The following is a 20,968-nucleotide window of genomic DNA, read 5'->3' on the forward strand; positions in this document are numbered from 1 at the left end:
AAGTTTCATGGCAGTTATTTTTGTGGTTGGCTTGACCAAAGTGGTAACTCAGCAAATGACCAACAGACCAACACACCAGCATTGTGGTGTGTGGGTTTTTAAAAGGAAAAGTTGTTCCATCAATTTGTGGGGGTCACAATAAAACAAACAAACAAAAGGTCGGGAACCATTAGCATGACATGCCTTACTTTACATTCAATCATTTGCATTGCTTCTTTCCCCTGTAGTTGCCAACTTTGACCCGGACACTTTCAGCGTGATGCACTGCGAGTTCTGTAGTGCTGGCTTCGATACCCGGGCTGGCCTGTCGAGCCACGCTCGGGCCCACCTCCGTGACTTCGGCATCACTAACTGGGATGTTACCATCTCCCCGATCCACATCTTGAGGGAGCTGTTCTCCAGCAGGCCTGACCTCGTAATCCCCACGGCTCCCCCTCGGAGTTCTGGCTCTCCAGTGGAGGAAGACGAGGACGATGATGAAGACGAGAGAGACCTAGAGGATGAAGGGGAGGGAATTGTTAAAGTAAAGCTGGAGGAGGAGACAAGCGAAAGGACCCTGAGTGCTGCTGTTTCTGATGTGCTGCCTTCAGCATCTCCCCAATCCTGGAAGAAGCGGGACGGAGCAGAAGAGTGTAAAGGTGAGTTTCTATTATTGGTCCATCTTTAAAAATGGCAATGTGATAAACAGACCTTACTTATTGGTTGTGTGATTAATCTGCTGGCTGCTGATGGCTCTGATGGGTCACTGCCTTGTCCACGTTTGAAGTTTGAGCTTGGCTCTCTGTTGCCTCATAAAACCAAGATAGAAGGAGATAATGATAAAGCAGTTAGAAATGTGTTTTGAAGTTACTGCCTGTCCTCGGTGGGAAGTACTGGAGTCAGGTGGCTGCTGAGAAAAATCAGTCTTTGCGCGAGTGTGTGTGTGTGTGTGTGTGTGTGTGAGGGAGAGAGCTGGAAAGAGTGAGAGAATCCCTGATGCCCATGGTTGATGTGGCACTCCTGCATTTATCCCAACCTCCGCCTCCACTCGATTGGTCACGCCTTAGCTTAGCGGTGCATATGGGGGCAAAATGGCTGCTTCCACCTCCCCGCAGACCCAAACAATAGCGGAAAAACTGTCTGGCTTCAGCTGCCGGGAGTCCGATGCACTGCGGTTGCGGACCGGTGAGTACCGCGCGCCGTAATTCCCGTGCACCGCGTGCCCTCGGATCGCGCGGCGGCTCCTTCGCACTGCACGTCTGGCGCCGCATCTTCTGTCACAATGTAGCCAGATAACAGCCATTAAAAAGAAAGAAAGAGAGAAAGAAAGAAAAACTCTATCACGTTGGAGACCGCGTAAAAAAAATGAGTGTCGCGTGCAGGTAGCCTGTGACACGCATGTCAGAAGCTCATAAAGCGGGTCATTGTTATTGTTTCGGGTTTCCTGATTTTGCACGCGGGGATAGATTGTGTGCATTTTGGCTGTTGTGATACTATTGTTGCAGTTTTGTTTTTTCTTTTCAATACATATTTATGTGAGTGTGTATGTCTGTGTGCTTTCCCCCCTCTATTATACACGTATCGAATGACGTCCAGTATTTCCAATGCTGCAGGATCTCTAAAATTACCTACAGTTGCCCAATCCTCGCCATTTTACTTTGCTTTGATTTTTGATAGAGGACACGCTGTGCCTTCAAGTGCATGCTTTTGTGCATGTCTCTTTTTTTCTCCCCCTACAATAAACTGACCGCGAGAATAGTCGGGAAACGTGGTAACTTTGTTGACCCAAAGTAGCAGCAGTTAGTAACTGGTAATCTTATTGCAACTTATCCGGATCAACCAAGTATAATGGAAGTATCACTTTTACTTGGAAGTGTCGGGTTGCTCACTCTCTCTCCGCCCGAACGGGCACAAAGTTAGCGTTTGCCACTTTGCCTCCGATCTTAGAAATTAGCCCTGTGATTATTTGGCGTTGTCTTTAGCATAATAAACGGTGTTATAACGCTGCGTTCCGGGGTGTCACATCGCTGCTCTTTTACAGTCAAGAGATGAACTGACAAGCGCAGAGCCGCCCACCAGACAAAAAGCATTGTCTGTCTCCACGTCTCTTTTGATTTACCGATTTGTCGCAGAAAATGGCACTTTTGTCCCAGGAATGTCTGACTGCGGGGAACCAAGACTGCCGCGTTTGTTTCATACTGTAGTGCAGTTATTACTTTTTTTGTTTTGTTCTTTGGCTTTTTTTTTTTTGACAGGGATTCATTACTTGAATTGTTTTTATGCATATTTCCCCCACAGAATGCATTACAACGCGCTGCTGTAACAAGGAGGGAGAAAATAACAGGGCATTGAGCTCACAGGACTGAGCTGATTTTTCAGCTCACAGCCTGATTCTTTTCTTCTTTTATCCACATATACATGCATTTAATGCGTGCATATGCGTTTGATGAAGTTTATTTATTTATTTCCCCCAATGTATAATTAGCTTTGAGATGCATCCCTCAGACTGCTATTTAATGTGATTTGTCATGACATTCATCACTTAGCCTAATTACTGTGGATTTTCTGCACTTAACACGGATACGGTTGTGTTTTTAGGCGATGACGAGGAGGGAGCAGAGGAAGAAGATGAGGAGGAGCTGCAGCAGCTTTCAGCCCTGGACGGTTTGAGCTCAAGCCCCGGGAAAACGGGTCCGCGCGGCGTGAACACGGACAGCCTCTCTCCTGGGGAGGATGCAGACACCGCGGGTGAGGCAGGAATGTGGGAATGCTGACCTCAGAGTGTTTACAGGGGATTGGATTTGCTACAGCCAAGCCTCATCATAGCTGTCAGTGGGAAAACTGTAGTGGTAACAGAGATGCTACAAGAGAGGGGGTTATCACAAGGGAAATCCTGAGAGGAAGACAAATCTTTTAGGGGGTAATTAGAGCACCCCTAGTACTGTGTAAGTGTATTCTGGGATATCTGTGGTCTCTAGAATAACCCGAGCCACCTGCTGCTGGTTTTAAAACTGGGGTGGCTGTCGCTCAGGAAGTAGAGCAGGCTGTCTGCTAATCTGAAGGTTGGTGGTTCAATCCCTGACTGCTCCAGTCTGCATACCAAAGTATCCTTGGGGAAGATACTGAACCCTAGGACCTGGTTCATCAGAGTGTGAATGTTAGATTATGATGAATGTGTGTGTGAATAAGGCTCGTAGCATAGATGCTTTGTATGCAGAGTAGAAAAACACCATGTAAGTGCTCAAGCTGCCTAAAAACAGATGTCATCTGTAGCGGTTTGAAACATTTATAACATTTGTAAGACACAGCTTATTACCCAGTCTTATGCCGTCTTTCACACTTGTGCAGACAACAACTTGAAGTGTGAGGTGTGCGAAGCTCAGTTTGAGACCAAGCGCGGCCTCTCCATCCACGCCCGCTCTCACTTGCGCCAGCTGGGCATCACCGTTTCAGACGGCAGCGGGACCTCCATTGAGCTCCTCCGCCGGATTGCCAAGGAGCGCAAAATAAGCTCGTCTCTTCAGGAGCCACTCATAGCTGAGAGCCCCTCCCCGTCCGTTGCCCCAAAAGATGAGGACATGGACTTAGACGAGAAACCCATCCCTCTGTCCCTCTTGGCCAAAGCAGCGAAAGCAGTGCCGCTCTCGTCCTCCTCCACACCTTCTCCGGGCGCCTCTCCAGCTCCGGCTCACTCTGGCTCCCCTTCCTCGGTAGTGAAGAAAGCCCCCATTTCCTCTCTACTACCTGTGTCTTCCCCCTTGCGCTCTCCTGAGCACAAGGCAGGGGGCATGAAAAACTTGACCTCTAACCTCTCCGGCTCAACAACAGCCAAACCCCTCTGGGCGCCAGAGGAGAATGATGCTCCTCTTAACCTCAGTAAGTGTCGCTGTCCTAGCTGATGATTGTTTTATCTTTTCATTGCTTCATGTTTAGTCATTTCTTTCTTCTGTTCATAGCACTGGAGGTTGACCCCAACAAAGACATTGTTTGTCAGCTGTGCGGCGCCTGGTTTGAAACCCGGAAAGGCTTATCCAGCCATGCTCGAGCTCACCTGCGGCACTTTGGGGTGGAGTACTCGGAATCCAAGGGGTCTCCCATCAGCCTCCTGAACCGGCTCATCGACACGGATGACTTTAAGCACAAAGCCAGTGCATTGCAGCTCGACAACCACACAGAGCCACGGAGCCTCGCCCCCACTACGCTCTCCTCCTCAAAGCCATCCTTGCTGACACTCTCCTCCTCTTCCTCTTCATCACTCCTGTACAAGGTGACCACGACCGGGAGTGGATCAACATCCAAAGCTACCTCTTCCTCTGCCTCATCTATACTTGGCCCACCTGCCAAGCGTCTCAAGTCCTCTTCCATGCAGGTCTTCCGCCTCAGTAGTGGGGAACTCATGGCCCTTCCACACAGTGAGTGTTGTAGTATCCATGAAATTAGACAATTTATAGAAGCATAATGCTTTCTCTGTTTAACGCAAGGTCAAACCTTCTCGTCCCTAAGGTGAACCTCCAAAGGAGATAGGCTGTGAATTCTGTGGGGAATATTTTGAGAATCGCAAAGGGCTGTCTAGCCACGCTCGCTCTCACCTGCGTCAGATGGGCATTACCGAGTGGTCCGTCAACGGCTCTCCGATCGACACCCTGAGGGAGATCATCACGAGACGGGGCCTGCCTTGCGCCCTCCCGCTAAAACCTCTCAAAACCCCACCGCCATCTTCTCCAGGACCGCCTCGTTCCCCCCTTTCGGTGTCCTCTTCTCCTTCAGCTACTCTCCTCAGTCGCCTGCCGTTCGCCTTCGCCCGCCCCTCCAGTCCTCAGCCCGCCGTGTCCAAGTCGAGCTCGGCTCCATCAACGCCTTCTAGCGGGCTGATTCTCAAGCTGAAGCCGGAGCCGGTGCAGGTAGAGGTCACCACGCCTGGAGCTGTGGGGAGATCTGGAGGGTTTTCAGCTGAGTCTCTCAACTATAGCTGGAGGAGCTCTGACAGTGCGTTTCCTCTCAACTTAGGTATTTGAATCCTGTTTTGTCTTCAGTGCTTATTTAACAATTGTTAAGGAATAATTTATAGATAAGGGAAATCACTTTCAAACGTACTGGCATGTCTAGTTTGTATTCATTAATCATTTATTATTGTTTGCTTCACCGACTGAATTAACCTCAGTTTAGTCAGGAGTATTTTTTAAGACAATCAGCGGCTACTTGGTGCAAGCCAAGCAACATCTCTGTAAATAACAGCATAAAACCACAAACTGTTTTTTCTGATTTTAGTTCTTTGATCAAATTATTTAAAAAAAACAAACATTTTAAAAGCAGGGAAATTATGATTAACTTTTGGACTAAGGCATGCAGGCTGTTTTCCCCCTTTTTGAGAATATGTGGTAAGTTTTACAAAGCATAGACTGTATATAAAAGATGGTCTTAGCTACTGTGCTACGACCCATTATTTGGCAATGTCCTTTTTTGAAGCCTCAACTTCAGCATCTTTGTGTGATGGCAAATATGTGTGATGGCACTGGTTGCTCATGGGCTAACCACTTTTCAGTCAAATTTTATAGCAAATCTTGATTTGCAGTGGTCCCTCGTTTATCGCAGGAGTTACGTTCTAAAAATAACCCGCGATAAGTGAAATCCGCGAAGTAGCCAACTTTATTTTTTACAATTATTATAGATGTTTTAAGGCTGTAAAACCCCTCACTACACACTTTAGACAGTTTTCTCAGACAGGCATGAACATTTCCACACTTTTCTCTCTTGTTTAAACACTCTCGAAGTTCAAACCTTCGTAAAAAAATAAGTCCAGTATTATAGAATGAAACCAAAGATCAAACCCTGCTTTCAGGTCCAGAACATGGGAATAGAGCAGCTACGAGAGAATTCAACATTTATGAATCAATGGTATGGAAGTAGAGGAAATAAGAAGAATGAGTTGAGTAAAGTTTGACTTATCTGACTGTTTGGTTTCGCTTAATGCGCCTCATAATGCAATGTGCCTTATGGTCCAAAAAATACGGTAACTTCTACCTTCCTTTAGCATGTCCAGAAGTCCAACTTTTTGTGCGATGGTTAGCATTTTCCTCTGCCTTTCGGATGCTACCGCAGGTGCCTTTGACGGTGCAAAAAGTTTCGTCGACATTGTTGTGTTTGTTGGGGAGAAAACTTACAAACATACAGTACAGCACTTCAGAGTCACACTGCTAGCGATCGAAGATTGATGTAAATTTGACTGAACGCATTCGGTACTGTACATGAGACACGGTACGGAGGAGATTGACTGACAGTGGTCTACAGCCAATCAGGACGCAAAACAAAATGCGCTGTAGAAAAAAAAAAAGAAAAAGCATGCAAAATTGCACAAAGTAAATCCGCGAAACAGCGAGGCCGCAAAAAGTGAACCGCGTTATAGTGAGGGACCACTGTATTGTCCTTTTAGGCGATGGTTTACAAAATTAACATCATGTTTTAGTCACTAAAACTGCACTACTAGTCACTTTTGCCCATAAACGCATCAGGAAAGTGTTTGCTGAGGTCATAGTTAAAGTGAGCCGTGGGTCATGCCCATAGGCTTCCATATAACCTAATGTCCCCCTACTGGTCATTAGAAAAATTACAAGTTTAAGACATCTGGCCGTTACTTCCACCTTTTACATACAGTCTGTCTTACAGATTAGAGTAGGACAGGTCTTCTCGTGTATCTCATGTAACGCTAAACAAACAATGCATGTAAATGTAGTGTATTCCTGGTAAAAATAACTGTATTCGGTAGTCGTGTGTGATCCACTGTATGTGATAATCGTGTGCACATTTTCACCTGGTATCTCTTTAGCCATGGCCCATGAGGTGGAGCCTACGAGGGATATCCGTTGCGAGTTCTGCGGGGAATATTTTGAGAATCGCAAAGGCCTTTCTAGCCACGCCCGCTCCCACCTGCGACAGATGGGCATCACAGAGTGGTCCGTCAATGGTTCGCCCATCGACACCCTGAGGGAGGTTATGCACAAGAGAGGGGTGGGTGGCTCCTCGCAGTCAGACCAAGGAGTGAAGAAAGAGTCCAGCCAAGGAGCGAACAGTCCCTCCTGGGAGAGCACAGGGGGCGCCAGCGGCTCCGAGGGTTTGGGCGCTTCAGGTTACCAGTCCTCCAAATTCCGTAAATCTCCTCTCAGCTTGCAGCAGTCAGGGTCAAGGCTCCATAAGCAGGGTGTGGGGTCTGTGGGCCCATCTGCTACCCCATCTGCAGGGAAGTTTTTCAGGATGTCCCCACTGGGGAAAAGGCCTCTGTCTGAGGAGGCCCAGTCAGTGGAGGCTGCGCACTCATCTCCACATCAGCTTAAGACTTTCTCATCCCTTCCACATGATTTCTCCTTCAAAAGAAAACCTTCCCCAGACAAACATGCACACCAGGGTAAGATGCAGTTTTTTCTCCACTTGCCCTGAACTTCATCTGATACCGATCATTATCCACTAAGAAAAGGTCTTCTCTTTACTCCTCCCCTGTATTTTTCAGATCCCAGTTGTGAGCTGTGCGGCTTCTTCTTTGAGAACCGTAAGGCTTTAGCCAGCCACGCGCGAGCCCACCTGAGGCAGTTTGGTGTGACCGAGTGGTGTGTAAATGGATCCCCTATCGAGACGCTTAGCGCTTGGATGCGTAGCAGGCCGCAAAAGGTGTTGGAGATGCACCGCAGCTACATGCAGGGTAACCGCACCACCCTAAAGAAGGTGAGGAGTGGCAGTCAGTCTTTGGTAACGCATTTCAGCTGAATAACTCAGATCAGTGCAGCAAGCTGAGCCGCTTGGTCTTATTTTAGGCCTGTGATACTTCAAAGCCCGTTGTGACTGCTGTGAACATTTGATTTTAAAACAAAAAAACTGGGAGTTGTAAGCGGAGGAGCCCGCGCCTCAGACAAAAGTGTCACAGCTATGCAGCGAGAGATCATAACCCACTGTGCTACTTTCCTGACACGCTCACTTTCCTCTCAGTGTCTTTGAATAGGCGTCATGCTCGGAGATCTAACGAGCCCCAGCTGGTGGCACGACAGACATTTTGTGTCACGGAAAGCCTCAGACGTGTAGTCTCGCAGCTTTGAGCCTTACTGTAGATCCTGTGTCTTTTACACCAAGCAAAAATCACTGTGGGGACAGATGCCAGAACAACTCAGCTATTGACTTGATAGTTGCCATAGTAACCAGGGTGCCTGGCAGCTTATGTTTCATCTTCAGATAAATTATGGCATGCCCCTTTTTTTCCCTCCCCGCCTGAATTAGTTTCTGGTGCATTTGCGTCACTGTCACACCTTTTCCCTGAGTGGTGATGTGACACACATACAAAATGAATTACCTTTTAAATGTCCTTGTAATCATATTATTTTTTCATACAGACGTAGTCAAACCAACCTCGCTGTAGGATTTGATTGGCCTAAGTAATGACTGATGTCATGGTTAAAAAGGGTGTAATAATATAAATACCATTAATATTATTAGTGAGCTAATAAACCTGGGCAACTATTTGACCTTTTCAGTGGAAAGGACGTGTCGCTTTTATTTCCTATTGCTTAATATGTTTGACATAAAGAACAGTTTATTATACCGTGACATCTTTGAATTAGGGGGAGATTTTATCCACTTATAAAAATCCACAGGGAAAAACACCCCATTAATGTTAGCTTGAAGCTAATAGTGACTAGTAAAAACACGTCTTTATATACTACATTAAGTTTACAGTCATAAATGGGTTCAATGCTTTAACAACACAAAGAATACGAAAAATGAAAACGGAAAATAGATGCAGTGATGTATTGAAACATGCAAACATTCATGAGGCAAAATCAGAATTTGTACAATTCTAACAAGCATCAGTGTAAATATTTAAGTAATATTTAGGCAGCTTTCTTGTTAAGTAGTCTTCAGGAATAATTCTCCAGGCTTCTTGAAGGACATTCAAAGCTCTTCTTTGGATGTTGCTGCCTTTCCTTCTGTTCTCTGTCAAAATGATCCCACACTCCTTCAGTAATGTTGAGGTCCGGGCTCTGGGGAGGCCAATCCATGACTGATGGTGTTCTGTTTTGGATTTTCCGGGTATACTTAGTATGACTGTGGCATAGCAAAATGAAGCCTCCACTACTTCATCCATATATATTAATGTTAATTTGAACAAAAAAAAGATTCATCAGTCGTATCAGACTGATTTTTGTTCAGATTCTTGTGTAATTTGGCATAACATCAGCTTTTTTCCATTTCCCTTCCTTAAGAATGGCTTCTTGACAGCCACCCTTCCACTGAGAGCATTTCTGATGAGCCGTCAGTGAACAGTAGATGGATCAATTAAAAGTCCAGATGCATCTTTCAAGTCGTGTGTCATCCCTTTGCTGGATTTTTCTGTTTCACACGACTTTGAGATACTCTTCATCTGCTCTACTTTTAAAAAAAATGCCTCATTGCACACCACGACAAGACCACTTTACAAAATTGCAAGAAGGTCTGGCTCCTTAAAAACAAAACATAAAGAAATGAGCGGTGGCTCAAGACACACACCACTGTAGGTAGACATTAAATGCATGAACCACAGCACTCAGACTTTCCTTAAAGTCTTAAAGTGGAGTAAATATGGCTATTTGTAAGCAGGTATAGACTTCATATTGGAAAGGTATGGCCTGTGTCTTATTTGTCTGTTTCATCTTTTGTTCCGTCTCTCTCTTTGTGATCATTGCCGCTGGCTGTAATGGGGGTCACCGCCCCTGGTGCTTCTGTTAACACTGGCTCCAGAAATTCAGTGTTTGTCTGGTTCTACACTTTACTGGTATGATATGTTGGAATGATTCTAACCAATATCACAGGAAAAAACCGCAAAACAATATTGGTGTCATCAACCCAGTGAGCCTGGACTGCCTTGGATGAAGAAATACCGCATTAGCACACGTTTTGAACACCCACATTCAGACAACTTTTGTGATGATAGCTCTTTTTTATAGACATGTAGACCAACACATTCTGACCAGTCAGTAAGGCCAATATAACTTATATAAGTAAGTTTGCTGATCCAGGCACTATTTGGGATAATTGATCTAATTGGAGCTGTTTTGGCAAAACGTTTTGCCACTAGTCAGTTGGCAGTATTGCCCTTTGGGCGATAAAGAGGCCTTTCTAACACTTTCTGTAGCGAGCTAAACCTGTCTGTCCTTGATTGAGAGATCAGTCGCTCGTCCTTGGAGATCTTTTCGGCTTAGTTGCATACACAGCATGACAGGTTTCCAATGATTTAAGTCAGGGGACCATAAGAGCCCCATCAAAGCCTTTAGTGTTTCTTCAAGTACATCATCGTGGATTTTAAGGTCTGCTTGGGCCAACTGTGCTGTCGCAAAAGTCGCCTCTTTAGTTTCAGTGTCTCAGCTGTGTGACATTTAAAGCTGGAGATTTGTTGATATTTGGGGGAATGATTCTTAGATTTTCTTCATAGTATATGTGCTGTTTTCTTAGGTAAATGTTGGGTAGACTACTCTTCTAAAAGAGGAAGTTTGACATCATTAAAATGTATTTTCTGAGGTTGTATTTATTTACAAAAACTTTGTATCTGTACACTATAGCAAACAGTGTGTATTCTTTGAGACTAGATGACACAAGTGAAGAGTGGATGTGCACATATCCAGCTTTATTGTCTGTTTTACTGTAAATGGGAGCATACTTCCCAACAAGAACAGTGAGGTATATGAATCAGAACCTGAAACTAGCAATTTAGGTGGTAAACTCATTAGAAAAGCGTTTAATGAGCTTATAGATCAAGGGTCATTTTCTCAATAGACTTTTATACATTCTGACTTACAATCATTATGCAGCCGCACATTCCTTCAGTGCCTATTCAAAATGCAGGTTTAAGGTACTTTCTCATTTGCTTGACTTTTCAGACCCAGAGGCCGTGTCTCTTCAGTATATTTAGCTAAAAGCTAGTTAGCTTCACTGGGGTCATGCGCCAGAGCATATCTTGGCTAGTACCTGCCACACAAACACATAGACACAATTGCAGCACATACTTAGCACATTAAATGGAATCACATTATTATTTGTTTTAATTATATTTACCTATAAACATTTAAAGGTAAGTGCACTGGAATAAGTTTTTTTTAGCCAGGTTTTTACAGGAAACAAACAAATTAGTATACTCTAAGTAAATTTAAGTACTGCGGAAATAGCTTTAGGTAGTACATGAGTAATTTAAAGTATTGCATAACTTAAGGTATTTTACAGGAAAGAAGACAAATAATTCTGTAAGTAGTTTTAATAACTGCAGAATGTCTTGGTAGGTTTGCAGAAAAACATAATATTTCGCCATCTTGCATCGAATGCTGTGCTTTTTAACATCCGGGTGATATTATGGAGAGTCTTGGCATTGCCTAACTTCCAGGTATTTTACAGGAAAAGAGACACTCCTTTTCTTTAAAAGCTATGTTTTAACAGTGATTTAATTCACCCATAACATGACCCTCACCCCGAAATACACAGCTTATGTACGATGTAAGTTTGGGAAATATTCCTCCAAAAGTTGATTCTGTTCATCTGGACGTAGCGTTTTGTGGGAGAAACGTTTCGTCACTCATTCAGGTGACTTCTTCAGTCTCAGCTGACTGCAGGTTTCCCCAATCTTATAAACAGTACATTTGCACAATGACTGAAACCAGCCAACCGAAGGAACAATGGGCTGGGAGGTCAGTTCCTTAATCAGAATTATGCAAATTCTCATGACCATTGATCAACAACCATGAGTACCATTCACAGAGAGTTAGGGAATGGCTGCAATCACAGCATTGTAAGATGGCAAAAGATGTACCCTTAGGCCCCCTCCTCAATTCAGAGATGGTCTTTCCCTTTTCACGTAAATGGCCTCCTTGACTCTGCGCTCAAACCAGCGTTCCTCCCTGTCCAAGATGTGAACATCCTCATCATTGAAAGAGTGTCCACTGGCCTGTAGGTGTAAATAGACTGCAGAGTCCTGGCCTGACGAGGTAGCTCTTCTGTGTTGTGCCATCTGCTTCGCCAAAGGTTGTTTGGTTTCCCCGATGTATAAATCCTGGCAATCCTCCTGGCACTTAACAGCGTACACTATGTTACTCTGTTTGTGTCGGGGGACCTGATCCTTGGGGTGGACCAATTTTTGGCGCAGCGTGTTTTGGGGTTTAAAAGCCACAGAAACCCGGTGTTTAGAAAAAATGCGTCTCAACTGCTCCGATACTCCTGACACATATGGGATCACTACAGGTTTTCACTTGGGCAGCGGTTGTCCTTCTCTCCTGGATCGGCTGGAGCTTTCTTTTGGCGCCTTCCCAGCTTTGACAAAAGTCCAGCTGGGATAACCACATTTACTCAGGGCCTTCTTGATGTGCTGTTTTTCTGCCTCCCTGGCCGCTGTGTCTGTGGGGATGGTGTTCGCTCTGTGTTGTAGCGCCCTGATGACACCCAGGTTGTGCTCCAGTGGATGAGGAGAGTCAAACCTTAAATACTGATCCGTATGTGTAGGTTTACGGTACATGTCAGCTTTGATCAGTGGGTTTTGGTCAGTGGTTGTTGCTCAATGGTCATGAGAATTTGCATAATTAAGATTAAGGAACTGACCTGCCAGCCCATTGTTCCTTCAGTGGTGCTGGTTTCAGTCATTATGCAAATGTACTGTTTATAAGATTGGGGAAACCTGCAGTCAGCTGAGACTGAAGAAGTCACTTGGATGAGTGATGAAATGTTTCTCCCTCAAAACGCTACGGCCAGATGAACAGAGTCAACTTTTGGAGATCTACTTACCTGGATGATTGAGCATTCATCAAGATAGGGAAATATTGTTTCTCCAAAATTGCAATAAATTTGCACACCACTTTAAATTACTTATGCAGTACTTAAATGTAATTACATTACATTACAATTTCTTTTCTTTTCTGTAAAATACCTTAGGTTATGCTATGCTTAAAATTACTCGTGTACTACCTATAATTGCATACGTAGTGCTGAAATGTACTTACTGGTATGATTGTTTAATTTCTTCCTGTAAAAACCTGACTTGTTACCACCTTATTCTGCCATTCCTGCCTTTAAGGAATTTGTTGGTAAATATTGTTATATTGTACTTTCAAATAAAATACACTGAAATAAAATTTTATTGCAGGGGAATTACACCCTTAGTCATGCGTTGTGTTATAAAGTGTTAACCTTTTTGCTGGTCTCCAAAACAACAATGGCTAGGGTTGTGGTTTTCACTGATGGTTGAAACTCCATCAGTGAGTTTTAAGTGTTGCCAATATCTGCAGTTATCCATGTTAATAGAACGAGTCTGATGCTCAGCTCAGCTATAGGTCCCCGTTATTTGATGCATTGGTGTCAGTAGAAGCCCAAATTAGGTCCCCATATGTCTGCAGATCTTTTGCCTTCCTTATTAATCACATTTTTTTCATCCATTTGTTTTGTAAAGCTCATTGGAGGGTCTGTTAATTTCTAAGTGCTTTTATTGTAATCAGACTTCTAATTAGTGCTTTATACATGACAGGTGTGAGAGAAAGGTCAGCTGGGACAGCTGGATATATAGTGTGTAATACGGTAATTTTAAAATAAGTAGAGAGAATCTTTTCTGTTACAGCTGCCTAATTCATTAACACAGCTAGATTGGTTGTAGTTAGATGCACTGTCCAGACTGTAATTATTGTAATTATGTGCATGATTACACATTTTTTGCATACGTGCTGAAAGAACTAGGTGGGAGATAAAACCCTTTTAACATGTAGTGCTCAGATTTTAAGGGCTTAAACATTCTGTACAAAAGTCTTGAGCCACCCCCTCATTTCTATATATCTTGCTTCCAAGGAGTCCAGTAGTTCTCCAGGCTTTCTGAAGGTCTTTGAACATTTCTTTGTTGTGTCTACAGATAACGGACAACTTAGCAAAGAGCCAACTAGCCTGTTGCAAAAAACAAAAATTTCCCCATTATTTAACTGAATCTATTAAAAATGTCAAAGATTACACAGTTTGAGAGACATAAAATAGTATTTTTGTACCAACAAGGTGAACCCCCCAAATAATTAGGCTAAAATGGTGTGTTCTTAAATTGATTAAACTGGACAACTGGAGGACAAATGTAGTGGGCCTTAAAAACAACCTATAGCTGAAGTCCTTAAGAAATCCAACAAAGACCTGACACTGAGAGGTGGATCAGCCAGTGGTTCTGGGAATCTTGTTAGAATTGATGTAATTATAAATGCAGAAAAGTACAAATAGAGTTTGAGCCACCCTACAATACTGTAAAGTGGAAAGTGTCAGAACTGGACAAAATCGAGCACAGGACTTGTCAGATTATGAAGAGACAAAGTCAGTATCAATCTAAACGTCACCTCATACCTCTCAGACACAGGTGATCATCTTTTAACTAACTTTGTGCTGATTAACAGCTGCTGAGAACAATTTGTGTCCAGGTACTTATGAACCCCACTAATATGGGTGCTGTGTACTTGAAAGGGGCAAATTACAGCACAGTTCTCCTTATAGCAATATAAGCTTAATCTACTGAAAAAAGATAGACAGATGATGATGATATAAACCCACTTAAATTAAAGAAAGTGAAGATAAAACAACAAAAAATATAGTAGTTTAAATACTGTCTCTGCACTAAATAGGAGGCTAATGCTAGTTCCTGGCTAGCTTAAATTAGCATGTCAGTCCCAGCACCAGGCCAGGAAATTGTTGGCAGATATCCTCCCCAAAATGACTTCAAAAAAAGTCACATAACTTTTTAATTAGTAAGTAATGAGCTTTAGAGGAACTGGTGGTAGATTTTGTTACCTTTGGATAGAGCCAGCCTAGCTAACCGTCTACTTTTTTGCTTGAAACTAAGCTAACGCTTGCTTCCAAGTTACATATTTACTCTGTTCATATGCCTTATTGGTATATAGGAAGAAATTCAAAGTCTTATCTGGGTTCTTATTTACTTTTGTTAATGTGCCAGTGTTTCTGTTTACATGGTAACAAGTACACCAGGACTCGCCAGTCTTTTTGTAATTTACTGCTGATAGGATCACTCATTCTTTCCATGTTCCAGAAGAGCAGCTCACCGCTCACTGCGGATTCTGATCATATCCTCCCCATCTCATCGCAGAAGGCTTCCTCTTCCTCCTCCTCCTCTCAGTGGTCTTCTTCTTTGGCTGTCAGCCTGGTGCGTCCACTGAGCCACGAAGTCAGCCAGGGCTCTTCCAAGACTGCAGAGGAAGAAACTGGTACCAACTTCCAGGGTGCTCCCATCAGGGCTGGTCGCAGCAGTCCCAGTCTCTCGCGGCTCGGCAGCGGCCACACGCTTCAAGCACAGGTGGCGCGCAGTGAGCTCAATGTCCGCCTGCCTAGAGGTACGTGAGGATAGAGCATATGTCTTGGCTCTCAATCACATAGGTGCATACATATACAATGTATTATATATTCTCAAAAAATCAGTTGTTAATACTGGCATTAACAAGCCCTTGACAGGCGAAATTACCCTAATTTTTCCCTTTTTTCAGTCAGTGTTTAACCATTTTACATTATATTGTTAAGGAAATATTACAATGTTATACATCTTTTAGGTTTAGGCAGAAAACTGAACCCCTTTTGACTTTAAATGACTGAATTGCCTCTAAGCTATACTGACATTGAAGCATTTTGGTGCAGCTCTACTTTGCACCAACCTCCTTTGTTACCTCCTCCTCTTGCTCAGGTTTTGAGCGTCGGCCGTTGAAGCACCCATCTTGCCCGGACGGGACAGAGAGGGATAGCGGCCCTCCTAAGCCCCCGCGCACAGGCACCGTCCCCGCCCTGGTGCCCAAACCACCCTCCTACCCGCTGGTCAAAGTGGTGGGCAAGTTCTACACCCTGAAGTGCCGGTATATGAAACTTGTGTCTTGGGATATAGCTTTCCAGGACCCAGGAAAAACTGTTCAGGGCTCTTAGCATTAGAAATTTGGAGACTGTAGCATTAATAGGACTGTCTGCCTATGTTTTAAATAGTCTGTTAATCCCCCAAGCAGCAATCCCTGTTCCCACGCCCTGTCGAGCAGTACTCCACTTTTAGTTGCTAATGCACTATATTGAGAAGAGCGAACCATTTGGGATTTTCAGGGAACATGAATGAGTGCTTAAGTTCTGATATAGCTGCAGCACAAGTGGCAGAATGGGCCGCCCCTGAGAGACAGAGAATCTGGCTTAGCGGCATCGGATTGTGTTTTATCTCTTTGTGTTAGAGCATAAGTAGTTGCATTCATTTTACTGGCTATTGGTAACGCCGTAAGTGATCATTTCCAGCCTAAAAAGTGTGTTTTTGTTCATCAGATTCTGTGAGGTCGAGTTCCACGGTCCACTGTCGGTGCAGGAGGACTGGATCAGACACCTCCAGCAGCACATTCTCAAGATGAACTACAACAAGCCCGCTGCTGCCAAAGCAACAGCCACCGAACCACCTGCCCTAGCTGACGATCCTGTGCCGGTCCAGGCCTCTGTCCCAGCCTCCACCTCTACCTCCAGAACCACCTCTACCGCACCGGCTCTCACTTCCACCTCAAACAGCAACACGACTCCCAAGAGCCTCTCCCCCTCGCCCGTGGACGAGTGCGCTCCTGCCATCACTGCCACAGAGATAGTTCAAGTCTCAGAGGAGCAGCCAACCCTAACTCCAACTCCTATTCCTCTCCCCACCCAGACAGCGTAAGCTCACATTCATCACCTGTACTCATTTTATTTCTTCCAGTTTCTACTTGTTCACCCGTTTCTGTCCTTTGGCCTTCACAAAGTGGTGTTTAGGAGGAGCATTCTCCCTCCCAAAGAGCCCTCTGAGCCCCAAGCACCTTTTGAAGCAGCTTTCTAGACTGTTACTAAGTCCCGTTGCCATGAGAACGAAGCTCCACTGGCTTATCTGCACACCAGGGATGGGTGATTACGGGAAATGTCCAAGGTTATAAGGAGAGATGGACTAATGTTTGTGTTTGCCTTGTTTATATTGAATGTTCAGATGTGGATCGTTACTGTACCTCTCTCATTCACTGGGCGATTTAGGGTTTAATATAACCCTTTATTAAACTTTAACACCTTGTCTACTACAACCTTCCCTCCAATCTTCTACTTATGAACAGCGCATTAAAAGACCTGTGAGATTTTGACCATTGCTACCAGGATGTTGGTAGCTTTGACTGACTGAGATTAAGCGACAGTTCTAATCATGCTAGTCTTGCGGTTCAGACTTTAAACATGTGATAACACTTAGTGTTAATAAAGGCACTTTTAATGTGGACACTCAGCACTTAATGATACAATTTGAATAGGTTAATATGATATAGGGATGCACCGATATATGGGCCTAACACTGATATTGGTCGATGTTGGCCTCGTTGAACGATATCTGCTCATTGGCAAATAAGATGGGACTTACAGGAATCGGTGGCCTGTTGTGATTAAAGGGACACAGCATGGGAAATCCAGACTAAAGTCACAAAATTTTTAAATTAAAAATTCAAACTGTGCCTGATCTTTGAAATATTGTGGCTTGAATTGACCACAGGTAAAAGATGGAAAACATTGCCAGCATCACCTAGGAGGCAACTTTTTCTGGTTGACTGGCTCAGCTGTGGGGTTTTCCCCCAAGTGCAATTTATTTTCAGTTTATCCATCAGAAAATGTTCAATAAACTAAATTTTTAGGCATAGTTTGAATAAATATTCCAGACAGTAAAGTTAAGGTAACAAATATTGGAAATATTGAAAAGTCAATTAATAAATATTTCTTTGTTCTCCTAGAACGGGGGTCTGCAGCCATTACTGTCAAGAGAGACGGCTTTGAGCAATTTTTGTTCAAACCTATTTGAGGATTTTAATGAAACCTAAATTAAAAATGAAAGACACGAGTGAAGTATAAATTAGCATATCAACCTTACTAGTAGGGTAAATAATTAAAATCTTTATCACGTGTGAGGTACCGGTGATCATCCTTACTTTAACTTTGCACTACAGTAATTCCTTGTGTTGCAACATTTATAAAAATTTTAGAACTACAGTGAAAATTGATTACTATCGTTTTGGATTGCCAACAAAATGAAATAATTATTAAGCACTGGAAAAAAATTCAATTAGCATGTGTTTACTTGAAATTAGACATAAAGCTATACAGGCCACTGCTAGCGTTTTTGCAAATGAATCGCATTAGAAACCTTTTTGATAATAAAGTAACATCAACCAAACAGCTTTAAAATTAGTACAAGTAAAAATCCCCATTTTAAATTTAATGTTGACTAAAATTTAGTTTAGTAGGAGGCAGTGCTCCTTTTTCCCCCCTTCAGCTACAATCAACCATCTGATCTACAAACAATCACATTGATATCCGCTAATAAATACAAAATTTAAACTTGAGCTCACTGATATCAGCCAGTTGAGCCTATCTATATTGTCTTTTAGAACAACCAGTAAATGAAAATTAAACTAACGATGAGGTGGGAGAAACACCCTTCATGTTATGAATGTTATGAGTGTTGCACAGTTTGGCCACCAGAGGGCACTCTGCAACTTCACTGTTGGCTACAATGTATAGAATGCCACAAAAACAACAACCAGCTGATGCGATGAGTCGGGCAGGGCAAAGAAATAATTGCACATAACAAATGTTAGACAAATCTGCGTATGTTTCGTGCGTCTGAAAGCACAAAAATATTCGAGTTTTTAAAGCACCAAATATCAGTACCGGTGTCAGTCTTAAGAATCCTGTATTGTTCATGCGTCAAATTTAAAAAATGTGTCATAGGAAGTGAGCAAAAGAACCACAGGTTTGCAACCCCTGTCCAAGAACAACAAAAACATAAACAAAATTAGATAAATTGTTACCTGTAAGGTCCCGGAGTCAGTGCATCCCTAATGCGGATTGACAAAGACACATTCCGACTGACTGAAGGAACAAAAAGTGGAAGCACACCCAAAAAGGGAAACTCCTTACTCTATGAAGTAATACTCTCCCCAAAATATATGTTTCGCTTGAATGTAGCTTAAAGCACCTGTCAAAACCTTAAACGCACACATTCATACTCAAATCAAACACAGGCCCTGTACTACAAATCAGGTAACAGTTTTATCTTTCACGATGTTACCACTCCACAGCCTGCTGTTTTCAACAGATAGGGCTGCAGTTGCTTTTTAATCTTGGAGACGTGAGGCCACAGTATTCAAGGTTACACATCTCCATTCACAGTGTTGCCATTTTCTACCTGCCTTTTTCAATGTAACCCAAATTATTTATTTATTATGTTGCTTCTGAATGTGGTAAGCTAGGTCATTTAAAAGCTAGAGTATAACTTAGGAATGTTTTTGAAAATAGGCCGGCGGTGCGCTTTTATGCCAGCGTGTTCGTTTGTATGTCGGTGTACATACAGAGCAAATGTGCATTTGTTTCCCCATTTTAAAAGAGAGAGAGAGAGAGACAGACGTAAACGCGCTCGATACAAAGACACCTCATTAAGGTCAAAACGAACTAAATGTGGGAGCCTGTCTGGACTTACATGCATCCATCGTCTTGTTAGGATGTGCCAAAGAGCCTGTTTACTTCCCTGTCTTGCCTCTGTAAAAGCTGTTTACATTGGACCTGATGGTGGAGGAAACTCTGCACAGCTACCGGGTTCCCCCAGGGCCCCCCACGCAGAACAATGGACTGAACCAACGGTGGATCCCCCAGTTTTAAAGACTCGGGCTGCTGAAGCGGCTTCTCGTTTCCGTGGGGGTTAGATTTTTCCAATTAAACGTGAACACAAGCCAAACTTGATTACAAAGCAGGGCTCTGGAGAACCGTCAGCCCTCAGTCCAAATGCAGAAACGCAGTCAACCTCGGCCTCCTGAGGATCGGAGGTCTGTAGTCTCTCTCATATCAACCTTGAACCGAAGCAGTAACTCAAAGGGTCCATGTAGGCGGGCAACCTTTTAGAGTTTGTTCCAGTGTTGCCCATGCTTGAAACGTGACTGTTTGATCCAAACGATACCCTTAACCCTTTTATGGAGTATAGATGCATACTATATACAGTAACTACATGTACTTAAGAAACTGTTGATGCTAGTAGAGCCGTCTGCAGTTCTATTAGCGAGGTAGTTTAAAAATTAAGTGATCTTAATTCCTCTATTGTGATTTGATTTCAACATTTGATGCTATGTATTTTTTATTGCTCTGTGCATTTCTGTATTTGCAGTCCTGCAAGGTGAATCTTAGAGTATTTTTTATTTTATCTGTTAGTCTCTCCAAGCTGAAACTTTTGGTGCTGGCGAGTGCGTTGTAGGTCGGGAGCTGGTTGAGTGACTGAACGCGAGGAAGACCTTTTAATATGATTGTCACGTCCTGGTATCAAAAGGACTCTAATAAGCGGGCCTTAAAGGGGACCATTTTGCAAGGTGAGATATAATTCTTCCTGTCTGCATTCACAGAGTAATAGACACTGTTGCCTCCTGCAGGTTTGTGGCTGCACTGCTGCGTGAGGTGTGAATTGGAGACCGGTGCATTATTAGTTCCCTTTTAAGATCACCCGATTAAGCCTCAGCTGGTGTAACTGGCTGTTTTGTGTGCGCGCGTGTGTGCGTGTGTGTGAGAGTGTGTGTGTGAGTGTTAATAAAAAAAGATAGATGACGATGTTAACTGAGAAGAAAAAGATGCAGTCAAGAAAAGAACTGTACTGTACACGAAGGGTTAAGTTTTAAGTAAATCAACTCCAGAACAAACAATAAATGTGATTTCAGTTTCAGACACCGAATCTTTGTCTTTATTGTTATGTTGTTGCGTCACACGGCGGTGATGTTTGACGGCTGTGTCAAAAGCCTTTGGTTAATTGTTTTATCAAACCGCTAGGGGGAGCTAGAATACAAGCTCCAGTTTGCATTCATTTCAAGCAGGTTTGGGATGCACCCCAGCTGTAGGTGGCAGGGGGGAATATTAGTTAGCAGTGTTTAAATGATCTCTGTCTAAATCACAGAGTGTAAATAATAAAACAGCAAAG

At 43.4% G+C, this 20,968-nt stretch overlaps 1 protein-coding gene and 1 long non-coding RNA gene across 8 annotated transcripts in view; one reads left to right on the plus strand and one right to left on the minus strand.

Annotated features, from left to right (window-relative positions):
- The window catches only part of wizb (WIZ zinc finger b), a 32,631-nt gene extending 11,913 nt beyond the window's left edge, over nt 1-20,718 (plus strand). For 4 of the 6 annotated variants that reach the window (XM_082529170.1, XM_082529171.1, XM_082529172.1 and 1 more), the window contains 11 exons: nt 228-638; nt 2,578-2,727; nt 3,328-3,855; nt 3,936-4,391; nt 4,483-4,986; nt 6,803-7,378; nt 7,481-7,692; nt 15,035-15,335; nt 15,680-15,845; nt 16,291-16,662; nt 16,749-20,718. In XM_082529170.1, coding sequence (XP_082385296.1) covers nt 228-638; nt 2,578-2,727; nt 3,328-3,855; nt 3,936-4,391; nt 4,483-4,986; nt 6,803-7,378; nt 7,481-7,692; nt 15,035-15,335; nt 15,680-15,845; nt 16,291-16,662; nt 16,749-16,758 — 3,686 coding nt within the window. In that variant the 3' untranslated portion in view covers nt 16,759-20,718. Of the gene's footprint in view, nt 1-227; nt 639-2,577; nt 2,728-3,327; nt 3,856-3,935; nt 4,392-4,482; nt 4,987-6,802; nt 7,379-7,480; nt 7,693-15,034; nt 15,336-15,679; nt 15,846-16,290; nt 16,663-16,748 lie in introns of those variants that run through there. The other 2 variants (XM_082529173.1, XM_082529174.1) reach the window with 2 other exon arrangements.
- LOC309704165 lies at nt 406-15,111 on the minus strand. Of its 2 annotated transcripts, none has more exons than XR_014276159.1 (3): nt 15,048-15,111; nt 691-781; nt 406-493 (listed from the first exon to the last, which is right to left on the minus strand). It is a non-coding gene; the product is annotated as an uncharacterized lncRNA (long non-coding RNA). The 2 variants fall into 2 exon arrangements; XR_014276160.1 differs by lacking the exon at nt 15,048-15,111 and adding an exon at nt 2,099-2,157 and having other exon boundaries at nt 691-788.
- Nucleotides 20,719-20,968: the final 250 nt, after the last annotated feature.

This window comes from Aulonocara stuartgranti (assembly GCF_965226115.1).
Source record: "Aulonocara stuartgranti genome assembly, chromosome: 4".
NCBI classification, from domain to species: Eukaryota; Metazoa; Chordata; class Actinopteri; order Cichliformes; family Cichlidae; genus Aulonocara; species Aulonocara stuartgranti.